This window comes from Passer montanus, unplaced genomic scaffold (assembly GCF_014805655.1).
Source record: "Passer montanus isolate IOZ18808 unplaced genomic scaffold, ASM1480565v1 scaffold8, whole genome shotgun sequence".
Lineage (NCBI taxonomy): Eukaryota > Metazoa > Chordata > Aves > Passeriformes > Passeridae > Passer > Passer montanus.
In genome coordinates, this window is record NW_024373256.1 from 14,415,948 (window position 1) to 14,442,672 (window position 26,725).

Below are 26,725 nucleotides of genomic sequence, written 5' to 3' on the forward strand. Positions count from 1 at the left end.
AGGATGGCACAGACCTGACCTGAGGATCTGCCTTAACAGGCAAGCAGAGGGTCCAGGCCTTACCTGCCTGTGTTACAAACACCTCCCTCCACACAGGAGGGGTTTGCTCTTCGTGGATGTGTTTAAAAAAAGACTGGATGTGGCACTTGATGTTTTAATTGAGGTTAGGTTTAATTGGTTAGGGCATGGGTTGGACTTGATGATCTTTAAGGTCTCTTCCAACCTGGTCATTCTGTGAATTCATTCTGTGTTCCCAGAGTCAGGAATGTTATGGAAGTGCCCAGACACTCTTAGGGCAGGTTTTACTTCCCATCCTCATTGCTCCTCTCCCCAGTTCTGCTCACACCATCAGAGCAGGTCCAAGAGCCACACAGTAAAGCTGCTTTCATAACCTTTGGCTACTTGAAGAGGTTTTCCAGCCAAATTGCTGTAAAATGCTCAGAACTAGGAAATTCACCTGCGCTGAATGCAACAGGGTCACCAAAAAGCCGTGGAGACCCTTCCATGTGAGCCTGGAGAGGCACTCTGATGGCTCCCAGGGGCTCCCAGGTTTGTGCTTTTTCCAGCTGTGGAAGGGATTGGAGAGCCAGGGATTCACAGAGCAACGAGAGCTTGCAGTGCTGTTTCTCTGACTGCAGTTTGGAAAGGCCCCAGGATAATGTGAGATATTTAATCCTTTATAGTCCTCGGCATATCTTGGAAGTGATTAAAATGAGTTTAGGCTTATTCCTCAATACACTCCTGCCTGAGTTTGACAGATGGGAACATTGGTTGCTGTTGCTTAAGGGAAAGGTTAATACAAGGAAAAGGAGCAGAGTTTCCAGGATTCCATGCATGAGCTTGCTGCCAGTAGAGGTCCTGAATACTCCTCCATTCACATTAGCAGGGTGTTCACATTAAACTTGAAGACAATAATGTAAAATGTCCATGAGCCAAATTCTATTTCTTATTCCAGAGAGGGCAGGAGGACACAAAACCATATCTGGGCTTTTTGTCTTCTCAGGTCCTGCCCTGTGCCAGCCCCTGTGCTGGCAGCAGGAAGAGCTGCCCTGGGTTTGCAGTGGCTCTGAACAAGTGTCAGTCACGTTTAATTACACAGAGAAAAAAACACTTTCTGCTGTGATTCTCTCTTGGAATAAAAATAGAATTCCCAACTCCTGGCCTTACCTCAGGACTGTGATCACTGATGCTATTTGTAGATGAAAGGAGGCTGAACCTGCCCCTCTGTTGTTCCAAGGGGATGTACAGGCTTGTCTGTTAAAGGAACTGCAGGATTTAAACTACAATCCTGGTTTTCCTCATGCCTTCTTGTTCAGCATGGACTTAGGCTGGGCTCGTGTTCCAAAGCTCAGCACACAGAGGGAAAAGCTTGGTCACAACTTGTAAACACATTATTCCACAAATACTCGTTATGGGACATTATTCTCAGTGGCAGGGAATGGAATTCAGGGCTTTATCCGAGATTATGGAGTGGAAGAATCGTGCAGTTATTTTTATTTTGCAAACACAGAGCTCTGCCCAGCTCAGTGCCAAGCACCTGGAGTTCCCACCAGCTTCAGGGAGCACTGTAAGCACTTAGCAGTTGTCAGCATCACAAAGCCCCAAACTCGCAGGTCTGAAGGGTGTTTTATAGCTGGAGGGAAGAGCACAGAGCCTGTGACAAACTGGATACAATCCATTTTAATTGGAAGCTGACACTCTGTAGAACAAGCCACTTTAGCTCTGCTAAAACTTCCTGATAAAGCAGCTGAGCAGTTTCCTCCCCCAGACCCTTTATTATCCTTTATTTCTTTGGGGATTTCCATAGTGTATCAGGGGAAATGCACGAAAAAGATAAAGAGATGAGAAGAAAAAACAAGGCTTTCCCGAAGCTTATAAATGTATGGTGAATCATAGAACCAATCCCAAATGATTTGGGTTGGAAGGGACCTTAAAGATTCTCTCATTCCAACCCCCTGGGAATCTCTGGAGTATCCAAGCAGAGCCATTTCCATAGGATTTAAACCCAGCTTGGAGCACTGCCAAATGCCAGCCTAGATTTCAGATGCCTGAGGACCAATTCCCTGCTCTGCCCCAGCATTTCCAAGTGAGCATGTGCAATTCCCTTCCCTGGGAGGGTCTGGAAGGGCTGGCACGTTCCATGTGTGAAGCAGGTTGGAATCCTTTGAAGGACAAGTGGAAGATGCAGATAGGATCACACTGAGGGGGCTGAGAGGCCACAACACTGTCAGGATTAGGAAAGGGAACAGAGGTTAATTTTGAAAGTTTGTTGATAATCTTACACTCTTCCTCTTCAGAGCACTTTACAGAGTCTTGATAATTAATCCAGCTAGACAGGGACCAGGATAAGGAAATATTATCTTCACTTTACAGTTCCACAGAGAAATACTTCATTCCAGAGCCAGGACTGGGGCACAAGTTCCCCATTCCCAGTCTTGTGCTCACATGAAATGTGTAAGTAATTAAACTTCCTTTACTCATTTCAGCTGCTGCTCATTAACCAGGAGTATAAACTCATTAGAGGAGGAACTTTTTGTTACATGTGCTCAGAACACCAGCACAATGAGGCTGGGAATCCTTCTGAGCCTCTCCAAGTGTTACTGGAGTGTAAACACCAATCATGGAAAAGGCACTTCTCATTTTTAATGATTATGGCTTGGAAAGCAAACAAACTCAAATAAGACTCAGTGTTGCTTTGGTTTAAATTTTAATGCACTTCTCAGGTCAGTGTTTACCTAAGCTGAGCCTTTTAAAGAAAATTTTCCCACTTCTGAAAAATAAAGAAGAAATTATATTTAAAAAAAGCTGTTTGTTACAGGTTATTTGAATGGCTTTTTTAACTCATTGAATTTGGACCAAAAATATTTTGACCCTGTGTGATCCACAGCATCTCTCTGCTAACAAATGCTATGGACCAGATCCTTTTCTCTCACGGAAGAGGGTTTATCCACATCTTTGATAGATGAGCCATTAACACCAGTGAAGCAGCTGAGAATTCCCTTAGTGCAGTTAAGAGGTTTTATTCTTCATGCCCAAGACTAAGAATAATTGTCCAGAGCAAGAAAACTGTCAGCAAAGACATTTTGTTTATTATTATATTTTTAACTTAAACTCTCATGATCTGGAGTGCCCTAAGTGAATTGAAAACTATGGAGATCAGAGCAAATAATGCTCCATTACACAGCTCCCTGAATCCCTGCAGCCTCCCCTGGCAGAGTTATCTGCTTTGGAGCACCATAATTCCTCCATTTGGGCAATCTGAGCCTCATCCACCTGAGAAATTTCAATGCCACCTTGCCCCCATCATGTTTTTCAGATCCATAACCTCAGCATGACGCTCAGAAAGGCAGTGGTGCCACAAAGTGACTCTGGTACAGAAATGCAGTTACAGAAAGACCATTAAACATCAGTTGTACTCTCCTTTTTTGTCAGGAAAAGTCAACTTCCTAATTCCAGAGTGTTCTGCCAGTTGCATGCAGGAACTGCAGATCCTCTCCTCATTCTCACCCCTTGCTCCCACTTTGCAGTGATAAAGCAGTTTTTTGAATGGTTTCAGGGTTTATTCCACGCTTTAATGTAGAGTTTCAAATCATCTAACAGATGGCATTGTCATCATTTTTCCTTCCCCACAGAATGAAAATGAACAAACACTTGACATTTCCAATATGTCTTCATCTAATGCAAGAATTTTTAGAAGCCGTGGAATAGTGATAATCTGCTTTGCCTTAGATGGCCAGAATTGTTAAATGTGTCCTAAAAATCCTACATTTCCCACATGACTGTGTGGAAAATGGGGCTATAACCACACAATCATCATGGTCATGTCCTGTACCACGAGCTCTGAACAGGGCAGAGCAGAACATGGCATGCCAGAGCAGCTGTGCAATGAGAGGGGAAGGTTCATTAGAGAAATGAGCTCGAGCTGCTCCAGCACTCAGAAATCAGCTCACATTTACAAACCCACAGCAGATGCATGGTTTGGCAAAAGAGTTCTGCAGTCAGTAATTTGCCATTCATCAGGGATTGCCTCTTAAATCTGGGATCCAAGCTAGGGTGCAGATGACATAGGAGGATAAATTTAGACAGGGCTGAAAACAATTATTTTGATTAAACCTCCAGCCAATGAGAGTGACAGTCTTGTTATTCCTCCCCTTGCCCCTCACTCACCCCTCTGTGGTGAAGGAGGAGATTTTGTGAATTTAACCTCTCTTCCTTTTCCAAACAGGGGATGTTTGGGTGGAGATTTTGCTGCTGCAGAATCTGTCCAGAGGGTATTTGGATGGAACATGCTTCCATGTTAGTGTTGGAAAAGGTGCTGGGAGGGAAATATTGAAGTTTTATTTACCTCAAAAGGAGAGACTGTATCTATTAAAGTAAAAAGATGGTTTTTTTCATGGCCTATCCTGCCACTGGGGCAGCTCCTCAAACTGAGTGGGTTGATTCTGCTGGAAAATCTTTGTGAAGTTCTTGCTTGGCTCCTGAACTTGGTCATTCCAGCCTCTCACACCTTTGGCATTAATGTTTTCCAGTCTTTGAAACTCTTGGTTCAATCTGACATGGATGTGTAGGAAGAGTAATGCTAACTACTCTTCTAAAAAACATCAACAAAAGCATCAATTAACCACTCTGAGCTATTTTATTAGAAATAAAATGATCTTAATCTTGGCTGGCAATCTTGTGCCCACCAGGCCTTGGCTTGCTGTTATCATAAACAGTTCTGGTTTAAAATAATAATAATATGGAGGTAAAATGCCCCTTTTTAAAATGAGTTTTTAATGAATAGTACCTTCCTTTGGGATTATCGTGGATATTTCACTGTGGTTGCTGCTCCTCCTTGCACTGGTGTTATGTGAGAGTGGAATAAAAATGGCCAGATCTGGGGATGGAGGGGGTTGGGAAACTGAGCTGAAGGGCTGGAACTTGTAATGACATAAACTATAATTGCGAAATAAAATAGCAAGAATTTGGGAATAGGACATTTTATCTTATTTACTCTTTGGTAATTGTTGGCACTTGACTGCAATCAGCTGCAAGCCTATCTCTGAGTGACAGCACAATTCCAGCCAGAGCAACCAGAAATAGCCCAGCATTTGAGTAATTTTAGGTTTTTTATAACCAAATACTTCACAAATAAAAGCCAGTGTAACATGGAGAGACTGAACTCTCCTCTGCAGGGTAAACTGGGCAGTGCTGTGGGAGCCCATGCCCAGAAACACCATTTGTATCTTTCTTCAGCTATTCTTGCCCAGAATTAAACTGGATTAGCTCATTTTTGTTCTTTAGTTATAATATATCAGAAGTTATTCAAGTTCTACACTTAGATTCTTGTTGGGGTGAGGAGGCAGGCAGAGGGAGGAGAGGGAAGGTCCAACCTTCACCAAAACTTCAGTCAGAAAGAACCTTAATGAGTGAACTTAGCTGATTTTGGTCAGAAAACCCAGTGGGCCAAGGAAGCTTGGAAGAGTTGGAGATTTCCTGCTGAAACATTACCTACAGTTCCTGTTTGTCATTAGCTCTTAAACTGATGCCCACACCTTGCTGAGGGAGGAGGGGAGAATCCTTTCTCCAGCACAGGATATAGGGGAAGGTCACTTTTCCATCATGGTCCCAGAATTTCTCTCAAGGTCTCTTCCTCAGGGGATTTCAAAGCCCTGAGGAATTCTGTTGGCACCCCAGGATTCCAGTACCATGAATGAATACAAATCTGCAGCATCACACGTTTGCATGGCTGTTTTTACCTTATTACTAATTTACAGTTTTATTTGGTACCAAAACACTGGGTGACAGTAGAGCTGCTTTAGTTTGAGTCATTATTAAACCATTTTAAGAAGTTGTCTGTTCTGAGGACCAGCACAAAAGTCAAGCTACATTAACTTGTCAAGTGGATTAGTTGTGAAACACACTTTTGGACATTTTAATTCAGAATTAAAGTGACTGTAATTGGATTTAGCTTAGTATGCTTTCAGAGTAAATTCAGGTAAATCAAATTAAGGTTCATTCAGTGTAGAGGAGTGGGCAGAAATCCTCATTATGGGTTACATGAAGCAACTGAAAACATGAGCCAGGTTGGATGGGGCTTGGAGCAGCTTGGTCCAGTGGAAGTTGTCCCTGCCTGTGGGAGGGGGTGGCAGATGAGTTTTAAGGCCCCTTCCAAGCCAGAACTTTCTGTGATTCTGTGATGGTAACTGCTGAGGACCACTACTGGAGAATCTGTGGGATTTTAGGGACTTGCTGGTTAATTTACCAAAGAAATGTCAGGGGCAACAAGTTGAATATAGATGGGAAGAAGACAGCCAATAATTACAGCTGCAGCATCTGTGGAAGGACAAAATCTGCAAGTCCACAGTTCAAGCCTGAGGTTGTGTCTCAAACAGTTCTCTTAAAGGAGAGGGAATTTGCATCCTAAATAACCAACTATCAATGCTGAAGTAAAGAAAGGAGGTGAGTTCCCTTAACTGTGACCTCATCTCTGAAATGAGGGATGTTAGGTGAAGCAGAAAATAATGAGTTTTCACACTACCAGGCTTGTTTGAGGGCTTTTCAGTGATTAAAAAAATAGCCCCAAACCCTGAGTCTTGAATACAGAATAAATTCAGTCACACTTTTCCAGCTGTGACTGTGTAACCTTCCATTCACCAGGCAGTGTGTGACTAAATGAGGACCCAGGTGACAGCTGTCCAAGAAAACCTGCAGTGCTCAGGCAGGTGTCACTGAGGGAACAACCTGGCTTTTATGGCTCATTCTCCCTCTTTGAGAAATGCTCTCTGGGTGTTAAATGCCCCTCCTGTGATGGCAATGAATATAATTAATTCCTGATGATGAATACACTTCCAGTAATCCAAGTAACTTTCATTTACATACTATCTTTTTTTGGACAGGAAGCCTCTTTTTTGCCAGCTATTGACACGTTGCCTGGATCCTGCAGTGTGAAAAAGGAGGTGCTGCTGCTGACTGTTTGCCTGGCAAGTTGTGGCCAAGTGGCCACGGATCAGTGTGAGGGGCAGGTGCCTGACAAGGTGCTGGGAGCAGCCAACATCTACCAGGCCCTCGTGACGTGGCTGCTGTCCCTGGTGAGTGCACTGACCTGGCACTAAAGGCTCTGGGTGCTGAGGGCTGTGTTTGGACCTCCAGTGAATACATAATCACTCTGGAAATCTCCTTGTTTCCCCCCAACAGCTACAAAACAGTGGCTGAGCAAAGTGGAAATTATGTTTTAATTCATCTCAGAGTCTGTAAATAAAATCCTCACTGGAGTCAGTGGAGCTGGGTTGTGTCTGGAGTTTATGAAGAAGTGAAAAATTGTTGAGCCAGATTTTGAGTTGTTGAAAGTGACTGCTGGGTGTTAGGCTTTGTCCTTGGCAATGGACACAGGTTCCTGGTTTTCACTGTTCTAGATAAGAACAGACCCTTCCTGATAGTCAAGAGAGTTGTGAACAAGTGAGGGGCTGCCTTAAGTGTCCTTTGGTTCACATGTTTGTCTCCTCTAAAGAAACCACCCCATCCCCTCTCCTTCCCATCCATATTACCCTTTATTCCCTAGGGAAAACTGTGTATTTTTCCTGCCCAATGTATATTTTTCCTTCCCACCCTGCTCAGTGGCCTTATTCTTTTCCCTGGGGAAGACTCTGGGATACCAATACTGATCCACACAGTCAAGGTAGATTTCACCCTGAGCAGCCAGGCTTTTAAATCACTTAAACTCCACTTAAACACAATTAATTGTTAATGATATTCCTGCTTGCATTAAAACATTGCTAACATTCTTTAGTGTTAGTTCAGTGCTAATGAAAATTGCCACTGGAACAGCCCTGCATCCTGAATTTTCCATTCAGACCCGTTGGCTTGTGACCAGCTGCAGTGTGAGCTCTCTTCCCTTGTGTTATTCCCATTAAAAAAAAACAACTGAGCTCTGACTTGTAGCAGTTCTCTCTGAGCCTGAAAGGGTGCCTCAGCTTTCAGAGCTGTGTCACTCTGCTGGGTGTAGGCTCAGGTGTTCAGGTGGATTTTGTGCCCAAGGAAAACTGGGGTAAAATCCACCAATTTATTCTACACAGGCTCTGAAATGGCTGTTGGATAGCAATGAAGAAGTTTGCATTTCTTTCACTGAAAGAATTGGAAATGTTGAGGCATTTTTAAACCAAATTCCCACCTGGTAATCAATGTAATTCCATGGACTGGCTTTTGTTAATCAGCATATCCTTGCTGATTCCATTGGAGATGTGCTGGATGCTGCCAGTGGTCCCCTGGATGGTGCAGAATTCCCCATGGGCATCCAGTGGAGGACTTGGTGCTGGTGTTTTGAGTGATCCAACTGAGCTGTGCAGCAGTTTGAAAAATCCAGCCTGGCCCTCTGTTAAAGCCATGTTTTTAAAGGCCTTTATCTCCCTGTAAATGCAGTAAATAGAGCTGATAATGCACCTAGAGACTGGTGATGGTACAGACCAGGAGAACAAGACCTGGAGTTTCTATATCCACCAGCCCTGGGAGGGAATTACAGTCCTGTGGTTCAGATTTGTCTTTCTCTCCATCCAGGGCATGTTCTGGATCAGGTACCTCTGCTTTTCCTTTCTCCTGGCTTTGCTGATTCTCTGTGTCTGGCTTTCCCAGAGTTTTCTGCCCCTTTTCACCCGCTGCCCTGGACAGTTTGCAGCACCCCAGTGCCTTCCCAAGCTGTTTCAAGTGTCTCTCCTCTCTCTTTTCTAACTTATGATCAAGATTTCCATGTATTCTGCATGTTGAAGTGGATTATGTTTTATTTGAGCAACCTAAAGTGCCTACTGCAACCTTCTCCCTGGTATTCACAATAATAATTTATGTCTTGGGGCTGCAGAAGTCATTTTTTACTCTTTCTGGTTTAAATCAGATCTGTAAAATGGAAAATAGAACGTTTGCCTCCCACATACACGTGCACAAAAAAATCTGTGAAAAAGAAATCACCTCAGCCCAACTAAAAGGGGATTCACAGGATGGGGATTGCTGGGGTTTGGGCTTCTTAGGGAAGCCTGCAGCAGCCCTTGGCATGGCATCATCCCTCTGCACTGATTTGTAGCTGAGATTGGATTGATCTCAGTGTCACTGGTAGAGGCACACAGGGTGCTGCTGTGACAGGAACATTCTGGGCAGCCTTGGCAGGAGCTCTGTGCTCACCCCTGCTGGACCAGAGAAATAATGTGAATTCCTGCTTCCACACAGTGAAACTGGTGGAAGTCAGAGCTTGCAAGTCCTCATTGTGAAAATAAATCCTATGGCTTATCAAAAGCAATGTGTTATTCCTATTTAATTTGGTCTTTATTGATTTTTCTACTGGCTAAACCACAGCTAATCTACTAATCAAAGCAGAGTTCTCCCTGGGTTGTTGTGGAGCTCTACTCAAAAGCAACAGAGCAAGATAAAGGGTTTTTTTCAGTCCATCTAAAAATGGAATTGTGTTCCAATGGATTTCCAGGTGCCTCCTGTGAAGAGGAAGGATGGCCCCAAAGCTCCATTTGAGGTGGTGGGGCTGCAGCAGGCCTGGAGAGAGGAAGGCTTGGCCCTCTACGCCTGCCTGGTGGCCCCAGAGGAACCTTCAGCCCAGAGCTGCCCCCAGACCCACGAGCCAGGGGTGAGTAGCAGCATTTACACCTGGTGGTTGTGCAAGCACTGCTCTGTACTGAGCACCAGGCCTGGCTGTGCCAATTCCAGCTCAAACCCCAGCAGGGCAGGCTAGAGCAGTGGAAGAGGTGCCCAGGCTGGCATGGGGGCACAGCCCAGTGCTGGGGAGCTGGAGGATTGCTGACAGCTGATTGCCAACCCAAGCTGTCCTCAGCTATGCTGCAGTTGGGTTATGGCATCTAATTGTGATGGAGTGAATTTTAACATCTGCATTGTCTCACCCTTCACACGAGACTGAAAATAGAACAAAAGTTTTGCAAATGTCTCTCAGTTGCCCCATCTCTGAGTCAGAAAAGGGCATAATCCAGCAATGCTGCATTTAGGTTATGTGCAGACCAGACACCAGCTCTCTATGGCATCATTTTTGTCAATTGCTCATTAGCTGTAACCTCACACTGCAGAAATTTAGCTGCATTTGGAGGAGACACATCTTTTGGCACCTATTCTGGCTTTTCCTCCTTTATTTTAACCATGTGAAGAGTGTGGCGCAGGAGGAGGAGGAATTATTTTTATTTGACTGCCAGGAGCTGAGGCCTGGAAGCAGGACATGAGCCTGTGCCCTCAGTTTTGGTGGGCCCAGAGCCTGAGCTGTGCAATAAAACTGGCAGGTCTTGCACACAGGCTGGGATTGGCACATGTGATGTAAGACATGATGTGAACTCCTGTCCTGAACACAGAGCTGTGAAATTGCAGCTCTGGGCTCTGCTGTGTTGCTTCTGTCCTTCACAGAGCTGATTTGATACAGGCTGAAGCATCTTGTACCTATTTCTTTTTTGGAGACAGCTTTTTAGGTAGTATTGCCACTCTTGTCTGGTGTAAATCTCTTTTTTCCCTGAGCAGTGTGGGTGACTCTGGCTGGGCAGTGTGGCCAGGTGGATTTGGGGAGCAGCAATCCCTGGGTCCCCCAGATCTCCTGAGAGCCACCTGCTTGAATAACTGTCCTGTGGCTAAGGAACCTTGGAGGTGCTGCCCTGTGCTCTGCTGAGGCTGCTGAGTCCCTCTCAGATGGCTCAAAGCAACTTCTGTGGCTTCAGTGAGGTGGTAGTGGATTTTCTACTCTGGTTTTGCCTGCTTCATCCCCAGCTGTCTGTATTATACCTGCTGGCCACACCATGGGGAGCCTAAATTGATCAGGATGTGTGAACATGTTTTTAAAACACACTTCAGCATCCCCTTCACTTGCAGCTGCTGCCTGGGAGCAGCAAAAATTGAATTTCCCATGTTGTATCACAAAGCCTGGAGTTTCACAGCTGTGGCTCCAGTGCTCCTGAAAATAAATAATGGATGCTGGCACCAAATGTCATGATTAAAACACTACCAAAAAAGCCCAGCCCAAAACAATGAGCAGCTTTTCCACTAGTGATTGAGCAGCCCTGGGAGGAGGCTGATGAGACCAGGCTCTGCTGGGCTGGACAAGGACTTGGTGTTGGCAGCTGAATTCAAGGTGTTTCCTCTGTGGAGCAAAGTGAAAGGAGGGGCAGAGCCTGACCTGTTTTCTGCTGATTCCAGCTGAGGGCTTGGCCAAAGTACCAAAATTACTGAGCACTGATTGTGCTCAAAATATTTCCCCAGGGTTACAGAACAAAATGAACTTGTGGAGCTGGGGCCTCAGGCTGCCCTGAGTGTTTGGTTGGAGCTGGGAAGGGTTAAATCACAACCTAGTGGAACAAACTGTGCAGTTTTTCCAGTCCTTCTCATGGAATCACAGAATGGTTTGGATTGGAAGGGGCCATTCAAGGCCATCCAGTCCAAATTCCTGCAAGAAGCTGGGACAACTAATGTGAGAAATGAATTTGTAGAGAATTCTTAAAGCATGTTTTATTGAAAGGACACTAGGCACTGGGCTAAAAATCCTAAAAGGCATTTCTCAGTATCCTACTTGCTTATTTATATTCATTGCTAATGCAATAGCAATATCCATTGTTGGTTTTGGTTGAATTACCATTGGAGTATTGTAAGTAAGAGCTGAAATCATCAGCTCTTCATTACAATTTGCTGAAATGATAGTTGGAAAACCTGAAAATCTAAGAATTTTATTACTGTCGTTTCTATACTTAGAAAGTCTTGTCTTTGTGATAAAGTATTAGTAACTCTTGTGGGAATGCAATCGTGGTAAAAGTCTTTAAAAAATATATTAATTTGGAAGCTGCCAGTTCACATTGTGAACAACAACCTTCCACTATTCCAGGTGGCTCCCAGCCCTGTCCAGCCTGGCCTTGGGCACTGCCAGGGATCCAGGGGCAGCCACAGCTGCTCTGGGCACCCTGTGCCAGGGCCTGCCCACCCTGATCGAAAACTTCTGAGCTCAGCTCCATTGCACAGCAGTGACATTTCAGGGGTTGGGGCAGCTCTTCCAAGCAGGACTCAGGTTTCCTGTCCCTCATTAGAGGCTTTGTGGTAGCACAGACTTGTGTCAATCTTTCTTTCCTGAGGCATTTGCAGAGCTGCTGCTTTCCCCAGCAGAGATCAGAGCTGGGAGGAACAACACAAGTTGGGATGTCAGCCCCAGCAGAGACAAGGAAAATGACAGCAAGTCTCTCTGTTCCTGCCCTTGGGCAGCTTCAGCTGCTCTGGAGAGAAATGTGGACTTTATTTTTCGCACTGCAGCCCTCAGTCTCTCACTGCCCTGTCAATGTGCAAGTTTTCAGTGGCTGAATTGAAAAACAACATCCTGTCGGGGCACTTACTGGTTCTTGTTCCAGTTGTCTCCTGTGGGCACAAAAAGACACTTCTCAGGGCTTACCTTTAAAATATAATTCCATTTCCAGGTACTTTGTTGCATCTGTTTGCTATAAGAATTTAGGGAGACCTTAAGCTACTTTTTTTTGGATTATTCAAAAAAGACCAATATCTGTAAATGCTAACCACAATGACAAATGATATTTTAATACTAATGTGTAGAGCCCAGAGTCCATTTCCAGCCCCAGAAGGGAGCTCTGAGCCATCAATTTTTTAATTACTGGCTGCTTCACTGTCATCTGTATATCTTTTATATTTCTCACATTCCGGTTCTCTGCCCCAAGATCTAATAGTTATAAATAGAATTATAATAGTGGATTCTCCAGGCAAAAGCTCCTGTTCTTTGCACATCAAGAAGTCTTTTGGCTTATTCAACTGGGATGGCTTATTCGACTGGCTTATTCATCTATTTCTATATCCAGTGGTTCTGCTGTTTCCTCTCATTTTTATCAGCTTTTTTGGGGGTGATTTCATTTCTGTCCTCCTCCACACAGCTGCTAGAAGTGAGGCAGATTTCAACATCCCTGGTTTCTTGTTGTCAGAAGAAATGCCAAAACACTCACCTCCTGTAATTCCTGTGTGCTGATACACAGGCTGCAGTTCAGGCATTGGAGCTGGATTTGTACATGGGAATTAGATTTGTACAGCCTCTGCTCCCTGCCAGGCATTCCCAGTTATCCCTCTGGCACTGTGTCAGCTCTGGGCTCCTCTCTGTGCCCCTCCATCACTTCATCCTCTGGAGGCTCAGAGGAGCTCCCAGTCTCTGTCCTTTGATTTGGGGTTTTCCTCCTTGAGCTTCAATTTTTAGGTGCAAAAATCACAGAGTGATGGAATATCCTGAGTGGGAAGGGACCCCCAGGGATCATTCAGCTCTGCACAGACCCCCCAACAACCCCACCCTGTTCCTGGCATTGTCCAAGCACCCCTGGAGCTCTGGCAGCCTCGGGCTGTGCCCATTCCCTGGGGAGCCTGGGCACTGCCCAGCATTTTTTCCCAAAATCCAGCCTGACCCTGCCCTGACCCCAGCCATTCCCTGTCGCCCTCCAACAACCCCGCCCTGTTCCTGGCATTGTCCAAGCACCCCTGGAGCTCTGGCAGCCTCGGGCTGTGCCCATTCCCTGGGGAGTCTGGGCACTGCCCAGCATTTTTTCCCAAAATCCAGCCCTGGCCCAGCTCCAGCCATTCCCTGTTCCTGTCCCAGAGATTGGAGCTGCCCTCAGGAGGAGCTGCAGCCCCCTCTGAGCTCTGCTCTCAGTCTCCTCCTCCAGCTGAACAATCCAAGTGCCCTCAGCTGCTCCTCAGACCCTTCCTGTGCCCTTGTCCCTCCTCTGGACACTCCAACAGCTTCAGATCCCTCTGATATTGTGGCACCCATAGCTACTCAAACCAGGGGTGAGGCCACACCAGTTCCTTCACTTCCCTCTGAGTAACTGGTGGAGAGAAGATGTTCTGCACAGTTGTTAAGTCTGTTAATTTCTAATTAGGTCTCCTTGAGGTCACTGGTTTTATTCTCTGAAAGTCCTGCTAATTAAGAATAAACCTGAAGAACAATGAGGCTTAGAAGGGAGGTTAAATGATGGAAAACTGTAGTTTAGCAGTGCAGTATTTAATATTAATGTATCAGTATTAATATTAGCCTCAATCTTTAAAAACAACCCAGAATGGTTTGGGTTGGAAGGGACCTTAAAGGTCATCTAATTCCAACCCTCTGCCATGGGCAGGGACAGCTTGCACTGGACCAGACTGCTCCGTGCTCTCTGCACCCTGGCATTGAAAACTTCCAGGGATGGGGCACTAACAACTGTTTTCATTTATATCCCTAAGGAAGCCTTTGGAAGTTAATGTTTCGTTGTATTGGGCTGGTTTTTGGGCCTGTTTATGGGGTTTTCTCCCCCTCTGAGGGTGGTGGGATCTCTTTGGAGCAGGGTTTGTGAGCTGATGGATGGCATGAGATGGGATGAAGAGTGCAGTGGTTTGGGAGGTGCAGGGTGTCACACCAGGGGTTGGTTTGGAGAATCTGAGCACAGCTGGGTGGAACTGGAGTCTGGGGGGGCTGTGGGCAGAGGAGGAGCTGCTCCAGGTACAAGCTACAGACAGAGTTTTTGAAACCGTCACCAAAGCTTTTTAACCACTGGCTCTTTGCAGACTGCAGAACATCTCCAGGGAACATCCAGCTTTTACCAGAAGATTTCTGCATTTCTGACCTCTACGTGGCTTCCAGATCTTATTTGGTGGAGAGATGAACTGGCCAGTCACTTCCAAAACCAGCTGTGCACACTTCCTCCTGCAATTCCCTCTGTCCTGCTCAGTAACATCACTGCTGTTAATCCTGACCCTCAGGTACTGTACACAAATGCTTGGACTTCTGGTAATCTTTTGATCAGGTCCAGTAAAAGTTGTTTTTCCAGTGTTAACAGACATTCTCATTTGCTTTAGCAGAGGATTTAAACAGAATTTGAAAACTAATATTGGAATATTCTGTGATTCAGTTCTGTGATTTAATATCTGTGGATTTCAGGGAAGTATGTGAGCTACAAGGACACAGCACCTCTCCAAACCAAGTGCTCACTTGCAATCTCTTACCTGCCTGGAAATGTCTGCAGGAGCACTCACTGCTGTCTAGAAGCAGAATAATAATTAACCTTTCACTTCTGTCTGATTAGCAAGTGCTCCATAACAAATATTCCACCCTATGAAATGTTACAAGAATTCCTTATACTAATTGGGGGAATTTATTCCTGAAGGGCATCCAATGCTGCTTCTAGGCCTTTACCAGCCTTTCCTACCTTGGTGTAAATACTTGGAGTGGGTTTTCAAAGCAGCACTGAATATTTCTATACCTTTGGAGGGAATGTTTTGTTTACTTCTTTCCCACAGCAGCACCAGCCTTTGGACAATTGTGGTCTTTTCCCAATGTTTTTAGATGAACAAAACCCTTGAGACACAATTCCAGGGAATGGCAAAGCCTGCAATTCTTGTTCACAATGAAGATTTAATTTTGAAAATTATGTAGCATGAGAACTTTTCTGCCATTTCAACCAGAGTTGGGGATTACTATGACTCTGTGAGAATCAATGCCATGAAAGCTTAGGGGTTTAGCAGTGCACTTAGCAATTTGCCTGAAGGTTTATCCCACTTGTGTGCAGGAAAAGGAGGCTTAGTGTTGTTGATTTGCAGTCACTGTGGCTTTCAAGCAGAAGCAAGAGGCATAAAGAGTCTGACGTACTCGTAAAAGATAAATCTGCTCTATGCTTTTAAGGCATAAAATAAGGCATCATTTAAAACAGCCAGGGCTTTTATGCAAATCCCTTATTAGAGGAATTATAAATCATTAGGAATTGAACAGCAAGATAGCAGGCGCTTTCTGGGGGTGGATCTTTGCCTTGATGCCATGGAAAACATGATGTCAATTTAAAAACCACATTCTCTTGCCAAGTTCAAGTGCTCTGTGCCCCCCAGGCCTGAGTGAGGCTGAGACCACTGTGTGTTGTGGCTTTTTCACAGATTTATGGAATCACAGCATGGGTTGGGCTGGGAGGGACCTTAAAGCCCATCCAGTTCCACCCCTGCCATGGGCAGGGACACCTCCCACTGTCCCAGGCTGCTCCAAGCCCTGTCCAACCTGGCCTGGAACACTTCCAGGGTGGAACAGCCACATTTCCATAGCTGGTTAGGTAGCAAGGCAGATTTCCAAAGCTGGGCTCAATGAGCCACTCTCTCAGCAGTCAGCAGCTCACCCTGATGTCTGCCCTGGAGCTTTGCAAAGTGCTACCAACTGAGAATGTTCCCAAGTGTCATCAAAAAACAACCAAAGAGTGCTGCATAGAAAACTCAGTATCATCTTCTTTTAACTTCTTTGGTCTGAAGGTTTGGTACAAGGCCAGTGATCCCTGCTTTGCTTTTTGTACATTTGTGTTTGTTTTGAGGCAGTGTGTACAAAACTAAGCAGCCCAAAGAAGCTGTGCCCACGTGGTGGAGGAGCATGCAGTGAATCCCTGCTTTTGTTCCAGGTAGATCAGAGTCTGAGAGAGAAATCCTGGCAGGATGGTGGAAAAAAATGGATAGAAATGCAGGGAGAGGGAAGCTGTTGTGTGCTGAGCAGCTCTGTGTGTGATCTGGGGAGCAATTGCCAGCAGTAATTGTAATAACCTTTATGCTTTTTGTTTGTTAGTGCATGAGCCAATGTCTTGTTTTCAGTCAATTTGTCTGCTGCATTTTCTGCCTGTTCTGGACCTCAAACAGATTGCTTTGCCTGTGCTGCCTTTTGGAGGCATTTTTATGAGTGCTGTGCAATGAGCCTATTAACCTGCAGCAATTCACTCATGATAGGAGCAGCAGCTCACAATGCACTCATTAAAGCCCAGCTTGGGTTGGGAGTGACACCATCCCTGTGGAAGCTGTTAAGTGCAAGGTCCCCTGTCAGCAGAAAGAGGTTTCTTCATTTTAGCATAAAATAAAAGTACTTCTGCTGCTAAGCCTCAGGATGCAAACATTCACCTCAGGGATACAGACAACACACTCAGAGCAAGTGTTGATGCTGCTTTTCCTCAGCCTCTTTGGTCCATGCTGGAGTTCTTTTCCTCTCCCTCAGTTTTTCTGGACATTGGGACATTTGCCCAAAAGGTGCAGCCTTTGATGGTCATCTTCCAGAGCATCTCTTTGAGCTCCCAGCCAGGACAGAGTCAGGGCACAGCTTTTAAGGAAGAAGGGGAACCTCCATCCCTCCTCCTCTGTCCACAGACATCCCTAAGTCAAGGTGAAGAACATTTTTTATTTTAAGTTTCCAGAAAATTAATTTTGTTGCACCTTCTGGTGATCAGTTCCCCTTGTGCTGCTCCTTTAGTAGCTTCCCTGCTCTGACACAAAGTTTGTGTGGGTTTTTCAAATAGCAGGGGTTAAGGACAGGTCTACACAAAGTTTCCTCCTTAATTTTTTGCTTAAGCAAAGCTCTTTTTTTTTTCTTTCTTCAAATTGTAGATAAGAATCCCAGAACTGGGTCCAGGGAGCTGAATTTGCCCCAGTATTGTAACCCAGGCCTGCTGAAAATGCTCAGCAGCACAAGGCTGACCTAACAGCAAGGCTGATGTATAGCAGGGGGCTGGCAGAAAGTAGAACAGTGCTTTCATGTGGAATTTCAGATTTCTGGGCTTTCCCTGCTGGAGTTGCTGTTAACTGTGTTGCCATAGGAGCTCTCACACTGAAGCTTTGAAAGTTGCATACTTTATTTCACGTTCTGAAATACCCATGTTGGATACATGAAGAGCTGCCATTGCTGCTGAAATTTGAAATCCCTGTGGAAAGCAGCCCCAGATGCAGCACTTGTTGCTCTGTGCACTTGAGGCACAGATTTAGAGCTGAGGTTCCCAAGCTCTGTGTGCAGCCTCTGAAGAGGGAGTGGGAGGCACTTGCAGAGGATCTTTCAGGTCTGTGAGTCTGTGTTTCAGAAGAGCTCAGGGAGAACACGGAGCTCTCTGGGCTCAGGCTCTGAGTGCTGTGACATTATTTTATTGACAAGCACCATGGCCTTGGCCCTGCTCAGTTGCCTTCAGCCCCTTCCACTGCCTTTTGCTGTAACAGCTTTTAATTTCAGTGCTGAGGGAGGCTTGCTCAGGGAGCTGCTACTCATTGCCACATGAGCCTTTCACCCAGCTCTGCAGTGGCTGGGTGGGCACTGCCTTCCACACATCCCCAGCTGCAGCAGCTGGGCTTTGCTGTGGTTCAGTGCCTCTGCTGGGGGCAGTTGTGCTTTGATTTGGGGTTATTGCCCCACGTGTCTTTCTCACTTCATGCTGTGTGAGCAGCACCCAAGCTGGGCCATGTTTTGGGGTGGAGATGCTGCCTGAGCTCCCTGGAGAATTTGCTTAGCTCCCAGACCCGATCCCCACATTGCTGTGAGCTCCCAGATTTAGTTCACAGCCCAGGGCTGTGCTTTCCTTCTCCAAAGCTTGAAAGATCTGATTATTATGCAGCAGAACTGGGCATTAGGGAGGGATGAAACACCCAGGACAGCTCCTCCACATGGGCTCACCCAAAGCAGACGTGGCAGGGTGAGTCCTGCAGCACTGGCAGTGCCAGCCATGGAGCCCAGCTCTTGGCTCTGGGACATCCAGGCTGAAGCTGTAAAGCAGGAGCTTCAAAAGGACAGATTCATCCTGCCCTTTGCTTCCAAACCTTGCCTGTGGCTTTTCTTTATGTGAGTTAGTGAAAAGCTCAGGTCTTGCCTGGGTCTGCAGTGCAGCCAGCTCACATTGTACCAGCAGCTTGGGTGAGAGCACATCTGGCTGGAGATTCCACATGGATAAGGCTTGTCTGAGGGAGAAATGTTTGTCCTGGGACTTCATCTGTTTACATTTATAGAAAATAATCCATAGCTGCAGCCCAGAATAGCTGCTGGCTGTATCTTCAGGAGGCAGAAGGTGACATCCTGGCCCTGGCTGAATCCTGCTGGAGTCTGGCATTTATTTTCATGGAGCCAGGAGTTCAGGCAGCCACTGGCATTTGTAAATAAAACCCTCTAACCTTTAGAAGGAGGAAGGACTACACTGATGTCTACCAGAGCTGGCACAAAGATGAAGGCACAGCTTGGAGAGGAATAAAACAGAGGTTTTCATTCTTCTTCAAATTTGACAGCTCACATTTAGATTGTGTCCATCACTCATTATTCCTGAAAAGAGCAGCTTTAAAGAACTCTTGAGCTACTGTGCTTTGCCATTGGTGCTGGTGGGCACAAAGGCTGGGAGCTGCTCTCTCATTCTTCCCAATCCAGAAGGGGAACAAGGGGAAGTGAGATCCATTTCAAACTGCCCGAAATACAGTCACCAGAACTGCCTGTCTTCCTTGCTGGGCCCTCTCTATCCCAGATTTTTTGCTGCCTGGGCTCTTCCTGTGGTGCCTCCACTTTCCTTACTAAATTCTGCAGCCATCTGAAGAGAACATGCACAGTGGGGAGGGAAGATGTGCAGGGAACACACAGCATTGTGTTCATCTGGATTCTACCAGGAAAATTCTGCTCCTGCACAGGGCAGCACGGAGAGGAGAGAGTCTGAGAGTGATGTGCCTCATTAGGGGCAGGATTTGGTGAATCCCATCAGACATGAGCCTTGCTGAGTGAGACACAGAGAGAGAAGAGCTTTCTCTGCTGCTCCTGATGTGCTCAGCAGGGCTGGCAGGGAGAGGTTACCTCAGCACAGAGCTCCCCCCTGGCTCTGCAGGGACTGCAAGTGCAGCATCCTTCTCTGAGGGGTTTGGTGTTGTCTCACAGAGATAATGGCTGAGCAGATCTTTGCCTTGTGTGTGAGATGAGATTGTGGAGTACATGGGGATGCTTCCTGCAGTTTCTGTTTTCCTGCTGGGACTGGGAACAGCCTGGAAGACTCCTTGCAACTCAGAAGACTCTCTTAGATCACCTGACAGCACAAGCTCTTCCTTTGTTGTCAGAGATGGGAACAGAAAACACTGGAAGCACAAAGAGGGGATCACGGGCTTGGTCATATTTCTGTGGGACAGTTAAATATTCATGGATTTGCTGCAGCTCCAGTCTCCTCTGAAATGTGCTTATTCTTCTTTCTGCTGAGGATTTTACAGCATGTTTTTGTTCTCTTGTGAGTTTCCTTCCCACAACTGTCTGCCTTCATCTTGGTAATATTATCTGAAACAAAGCAGGAGCTTGGGGTTTCTTTTAAATGTTTTTGGGAAAACTGGTGTGTGTTCAATCCCAGCTGTGGCACAAAGTGGCCTTTTCCAGTGTCTTAAGATGGCAGAAGCTGGAATTTGTCACCCAAACCTAATAAGGATAAATTGGCAAAAAGGAATAACTTAAACCAGCAGTTTATGGATGTGCCTCCCTCCCTGCTCATCCTGCTCATGGCAGTGTGGATGGAGAGGATGTCAGTGCTGCAAGAAGCCCTGGAGACACACATGGGGATGGTCATGGTTTGTGAGGCTGGGCTTTGAAACCTGTCACAGCAGAAGTCAGAGTATCCCTGGGGCTGTGCAGCTGCTGCTGGCTGAGTGCAGGGAGCCTTCCTCCCTGGGAGGAGCCTTCTCCCAGGAGATGGGAGGCTGGTTCAGGCCTCAGAGCCTCACTGGAGAGATGTTTTCAGGTAGGGATCAAAGGCTGGGCTGCTTCTTCACCATCCTGAGGGTTTGGGGAGTCTCCTCCCACCAGGGACAGGTCAGCACTCAGAGCTGATGCTTCCACAGGCTTGGGAAAGGATTTACAGCTGCTGTGATGCTGGAGGAGGGAGAGGAACCAACCCTAAGGTGAAACCAACACAATTCTCACACCCACCCTCTTGGGGAACATTAAAAGTAGCACGAAAGTATCATAAACAGAAATAGTGTCCAAGTTCTTTCAGCAGGAGAAAGCTCCTGCAGCTGCCTGCAGAGGGTCCCCCTCTCTTTTTGTGTCCAAAAGGGTTCAGCTCAGTATTAGAACAAGTGGCTCCATGCAATCCTCTCCTACATCACAGGGAAAGTGACTTTCTGCCTGTTTTTCCCTGTTGATGGCACAGGAAGGCTGTGTCAGGAGCTCTCCACTGGGATGTTGTAGCCAAGCTGGACAAAGCAGGGTGCTCATCCTGCAGCCACCTGTCTGTTTTCTAATTCATGAGGAAAAGGATTTTCTGGGAGAAATAAGACTTTTCAAGCTCTGTTTTCTGTTGGTTTGTGAACTCCCATTCAGGTTGGCTGATGGAAAACAGATGTGACAGATGACAGGAACAATTCCCACAGGCCTTGCCTTCCAGGTGTGGCCACACCCCTGCTGTGGCCTTGGAGCAGCATCCTGGGACCACCATGGATCCACAGCTGACACCAGGGTGCTCCCCTTGGATTTTCCAGCCTGGATTTCCATCTGGAATCCCCTTGGATTTTGCACCCTGGATTTCCCCCCTGGAATCCCCTTGGATTTTGTACCCTGGATTTTCCACCCTGGATTTCTACCCTGGAATCCCCTTGGATTTTCCCCTTGGATTTTCCACCCTGTGCCCTGGAGCTGGATGATTATCCTGAAGGTTTCTGTGGAAATAGAGGCTGGTGCTGGTTTGAGCACATTTGTCCCTTCTTTTCCTTATGGAACATTCACAGACAGGAGGTTTGTTCGAGGAGCAGCTGGAAGAAATAGAAAACTGGGATTTTGCTGCATTCCCACTCTGTGAGGCTTGTCTGGGCTCACTGCACTGTGCCACTGCTGCAGATAGGAGCTGGCATCATGCACTGGGAGTGGGGAAGATCCCTTTCCTTAAATCTGCTTTTCCTCTGATGGTATTTTCCACAGCAACCAAGTGTAAAATCAGCAGCAGAGGCTGGGGATTGATGGATTGCAGGACAGAATGGACAGATCCATTGGGAGATGCCAAAGCCCTTGGTTTGGTGCAGTTGATTTGACTGAAACAAGGTGAAAAGTGAAATCCCCAGTTCTGCTTTCAGGCAAATATCTCACGAAGCACAGGAAATAGAGGAAGGAGACAACACAAAAGGTTACTGAAGTGGAAAGGCAGTTGTCAGAGGGGCTTTAATATTCAAATGAATTTCATTTTCTGGTTGTTACTTTGAAACATTTGTGGAATGCTCTGAAGTGCCTATCATTTGCCAAGCAGCACACCCGAAATCTCTCAGGTGATTACACAATTAAACAGCATTATATGGAGCTCATAAAGCAGAGTGGATGCTTCTGCAAGCAGGGTTAGCCCCTTTTCTCTCCATCACAAAAGTCCTGATGAGACCATGTTGAAAATTAATTTCTTTTTCTGTTTTTGAAAAGGTCAGTCCACATAAGCTGAGGACAAATTAACACCTGCAGGAAATCAAAGTAGAGCCTTTAAAAGTAGTGAAGCTTCTTTGAGCTACACCTGAGCCTGTGTTTTAAAAGTGACTATTTTTTTTTCTTCATCCCTGGAATGATTCCTGCCCACTGTGAACTCTGCCTAAATGCATCTGTATTTCTGGAATGTTCAAACCAGAAGCTGACAAATGTGACTTTCAAGGGTTGCCTTTGTCCCTGGACTGTGGCCTTGCTTACAGAGCGTGCAGTCACAGCACATTCTCCTCTCCTGAGTGACACATCCTTACCCTTGCACTTGTACAAGTTGCTTGCTTGGCTGCCTAGAAAATGGATGAAAAACAAAATAAGGTGCTGAGCCTGGGAAATGCTGTGCTTGTGTGGAGCTGTGACCTAAATGCCATTTTTTTGCCTATCCATGAGGATGTGGCACGACGAGGCAAACAGATATGTGTCACTTGTGGTGACATGAGCACAGGAGAAATGTGCTATTTTGGCTACAGGCATGTAGAATTTCATGCAATCCCTTCCCTACCCTTCCATTTGATTGGTTAATTAGAGCATTGCTTTCACAAAGCCCTTTTCTGCTGAGTGCTCAGCACAGCCATGGAGAATTGAGGTCTCAGCTGATGGATGCAGCTCCTGGTGATGTCTGTGGGTGCTCTGTGTTGGGGAGTCACTGGGTTGGACCCTGGGAATGCTCAGGCTCTTGGGAAGCAGTTGCAGATTCATATTTGTGGGATATCACTTAAATGGAGCTACTGGAATAGTTGCAAGAAAGCAAATTATATAAATTAGCAATACTGGGCTGAGTTTAATCCACCAGCTGCATCCTCGTGTGCTCTGTGGCCATAAGATCCTGATTTTCCTGCTTTATTTTAAGGGACCAGGGTAACCTGGGAGTGAGAGCTGTCCTTTGTGCATTTCAGGCTGTGGAGAAGGCGTTTGCAGTGCCAGAGGGATTTTACTGGCAGACAGTTGAGAGTGATGACAAACACTTCCCTGACAGCAGTGCCATGGAGGCTTGCAGAGACACAGACATCGAGGTAAAGAGCAACAAACAACCCCCTCCTTCCTCACCTGGGGCTCAGGGGGGACACTGAGGGACAATTAAGTGCCCTGGAATATTTCAATCTAGAGCTTTGATACAAATACTGATTTTGAAGTATTTTTCACTCAGACCTAAATATATCAGCTGAGTATTTTATGTCATCAGTATTGATGTGCTGATTGCTCTGAGCCACAGAAGATTAAACTTTGAAATGTGTGGGTTGGAGAAATTGCTACCAACCAGGTGCAAATCTGTAAGAGTAGACAAAATTTTGATAACCTGAAACCACTTGGCTGTAAGTCAGTAAACAGCACAACTTTGATTAAACTCAGAAACATTCCAAGAAATTTCTGAAGGTTCTGGTTCTGCCTGACCTTGAGTAACTGTGTGTGTTGTATGAACAAGTAGGGAGCATTTGTACTGACTGTACCCCAGGAGAAGAGAAGGGTAAAGTGATTTCAATTAGCTCTTGCTTAGGAGTGCAGCACAAAATGTTCAGGACCTCACCCATGTGAAATGAGTTGTTATTGAGAGCAGCAGGGCAGGGCCAGCAGCAGTAACAGGGATCAGCCCAGGGTCACAAAGCCACAGGCTGCTTTGGGTTGGAGGGACCTCAAAGCCACCAGTGCCACCCCTGCCATGGCAGGGACACCTTCCACTGTCCCAGGCTGCTCCAAGCCCTGCCCAGCCTGGCCTTGGACACTTCCAGGGTGGAACAGCCACATTTCCATAGCTGGTTAGGTAGCAAGGCAGATTTCCAAAGCTGGGCTCAATGAGCCACTCTCTCAGCAGTCAGCAGCTCACCCTGATGTCTGCCCTGGAGCTTTGCACAGTGCAGGGACACCTCCCACTGTCCCAGGCTGCTCCCAGCCCTGCCCAGCCTGGCCTTGGGCACTGCCAGGGATCCAGGGGCAGCCACAGCTGCTCTGGGCACCCTGTGCCAGGGCCTGCCCACCTTCCCAGGGAACAATTCCTGCCCAATATCCCATCCAGCCCTGCCCTCTGGCAGGGGGAGCCATTCCCTGTGTCCTGTCCCTCCATGCCTTGTCCCCAGTCCCTCTGCAGCTCTCCTGGAGCCCCTTCAGGCCCTGGCAGGGGCTCTGAGGTGTCCCTGGAGCCTTCTCCTCTCCAGGTGAGCACCCCCAGCTCTGCCAGCCTGGCTCCAGAGCAGAGGGGCTCCAGCCCTGGGGGCATCTCCAGGGCTCCCCTGCCCTCACTCCAACAGGGCACCATCTCTCTTGTGTTGGTGGCCCCAGAATTGGGCACAGCCCTGCAGGTGGGAGTCCCCAGTGACAAGACCAAGGCAGAAAGCCCAGGGCTCAGACAGAGGCTGGGATTGGTGATGTCTGAGACCAGCCCAGGCACAACTCAACCAAGCTGCAATGGAGAGCAAGGCCAAGTGCCAGGCTCCTGAGGAAATGGGACACTGGCACTTCCTGAGGCTTCCCTGTGCTGGATGGCTCCGTTATCACAGCTGGCCCCAAGCCCAGGCCGCCCCAGGGACTCAGAGCAGCTACAGGAAAATTCTTCCTTACTGGCTGCTGTGAGTACTGGGTTAATAGCAGGAGAGCTTCAGCTAGACAAACATAAAGAAATGGAGCTTTTATTCCTAATTAGACCACTTTTATATGATGTGAGTAAATTTCTATCTTCATTTATCATGATGGTAAAGACTCATAATGTCTTTATGGGGCAGTAGCATTTCATTTCAAGTGTCCAGTAGTGATGGATTCATTTGGCGTTTGCTGCAGCCATAAACCTTGAGCTGGGGAAATCCTTGAGCTGCTCAACATCCAGGAGAACCATGCCTGAATTTGGGGGCAGAAAATCACCTTGTCTGATCCCCAGCTAGACAATTTATTATCCACAGAACCACACAACTCCCTGTTGTAAAGCGCTTGCTTTTTAAAACTATTTGTTTCTCTGATGGGGAAAATAATAATAATTTGCTTCCCTTTTGGGTATAAACATTCAGAATGTGTTGGTGTGAGTCTTCCTACCTGCCAGGATAGGCTGAAATGGATTAGACTGGTAAAGAAGGCTCTGAAATGTAAATCTGGGACAGTACCAGTGATGTGTTTGCCTTTTGATGTTTTTTTTAGTGTTGATTTTGGTGCTGTTAAAGGTATAGTGACACAACCAGTTGGTCTATTATTATTTAATCATCCAAAGATGGGCAAATGGTGCTGCACAAAGTGAACAGCAGAAGGGATGCACTGTGGGCTCTGCCCCAGAGGCTTTGCAGTTTTTCACTATTAGATTTATGTGGCAAAAGGCAAAGTTACATCAGCAGAAATAGATTAAATGATAATTATTGATAGTTGTGCTTTAGCCCAAAGCCAAGAGCCTCGTGTGTGAACTGCACATAAACACAAACCAAACCCAAGCCTCTCTGTAGCTCTGGCAGTGCACATCCATCCTGGGAACTACAGGTGAGCAGCAGGGCTGCAGCTCGGAGGTTCTGCTGGGCTTGGGAGCATTTCCCTGCTTTTTCCATGTTTTCCTCTGGCTCTCCAGGTTGCCATGGTGCTGCTGTTTGAGGCTCTCTTCCGAAGCCCCCTGGAGACCCATCACACTCTGCAGCTGCTGCTGGGCTCTGGGCTGGATGTGTGCGGCCTCCGCCTGCTCTACCCCGGCCAGGACCTGCTGCTCTCCAGCTCAGGTGGGCTCTGCTTCTCCTCCACAGCTTCCATGCTGCTGAGGAAGGCCCAGATCTGTAAATGCACTAAGTGAAGGGTGGTCAGAGTCAGATTTGCATGAGGGTTGCTTTATCAGTTCTTCTATCTTTCCCAAAAAAATTATAGAATAGCTTTGACTGTTTCTTTCTTTCTGTTCCCAGTGCTGAATATCCATGAGCTGAATTTTTAACTCTTCATGCATTTTTGGGTCTCAAACTTTAGCTGTTGTTCCTTTGCAGTGAGCTTTCACCCATTTCAGTGCCCTGAGCTCCAGGGACAGGCTCATGTGAGTTAAATAAAATCATTTAGTTCCCCACTGATAGTCCTAAGGTTTGAGCTGCAGAAAATCCAGCTTCCCTTTTCTACAATTCCCCCATCTCATTGCCTCTGGGACTTCAGGAGTACTGATTTATCTGGCCTGTAATTGCATTGGCTGATAAACCATCACCAAAATGTCACATTATTTAATAGAATCCCATCTGAGGTGGGAGACCAGCAGGATAAGGTAAATAAACACAATCTGGGGCTCTGAACTCAAATCACAAAGTCTTGAACATCAGACACCAATGTATCAAATACTGGCATGTACCAGTCAAATCTTTATTTTCTCCCATTTGAGAAACAGAGGTGATGAAGCCTGCCTTAAAGCATTATGGAATGTTATTGGTTGTTGCTGCAGCACAATAATATTCAGATATTCCAGAGCAACAGGTGTGCCCTTAGCTGCAGAGTTTTGAGATTGCTTGTGGCTTGTGCTTCTTTTTAAGTCATAAAGTTCTTCTGGAGGTTCAAATGTGCCACAGATAATCCATTTCTCTTGGGACA

At 46.4% G+C, this 26,725-nt stretch overlaps 1 protein-coding gene across 1 annotated transcript in view; it reads left to right on the forward strand.

Annotated features, from left to right (window-relative positions):
• The window catches only part of LOC120512983, a 78,262-nt gene that overhangs the window by 8,972 nt on the left and 42,565 nt on the right, over nt 1-26,725 (forward strand). The window contains exons 3-7 of the mRNA XM_039731871.1: nt 6,879-7,070; nt 9,446-9,601; nt 14,536-14,730; nt 23,101-23,217; nt 25,740-25,884. Of these exons, the coding sequence (XP_039587805.1) occupies nt 6,879-7,070; nt 9,446-9,601; nt 14,536-14,730; nt 23,101-23,217; nt 25,740-25,884 (805 nt within the window). The remainder of the gene's footprint in view (nt 1-6,878; nt 7,071-9,445; nt 9,602-14,535; nt 14,731-23,100; nt 23,218-25,739; nt 25,885-26,725) is intronic.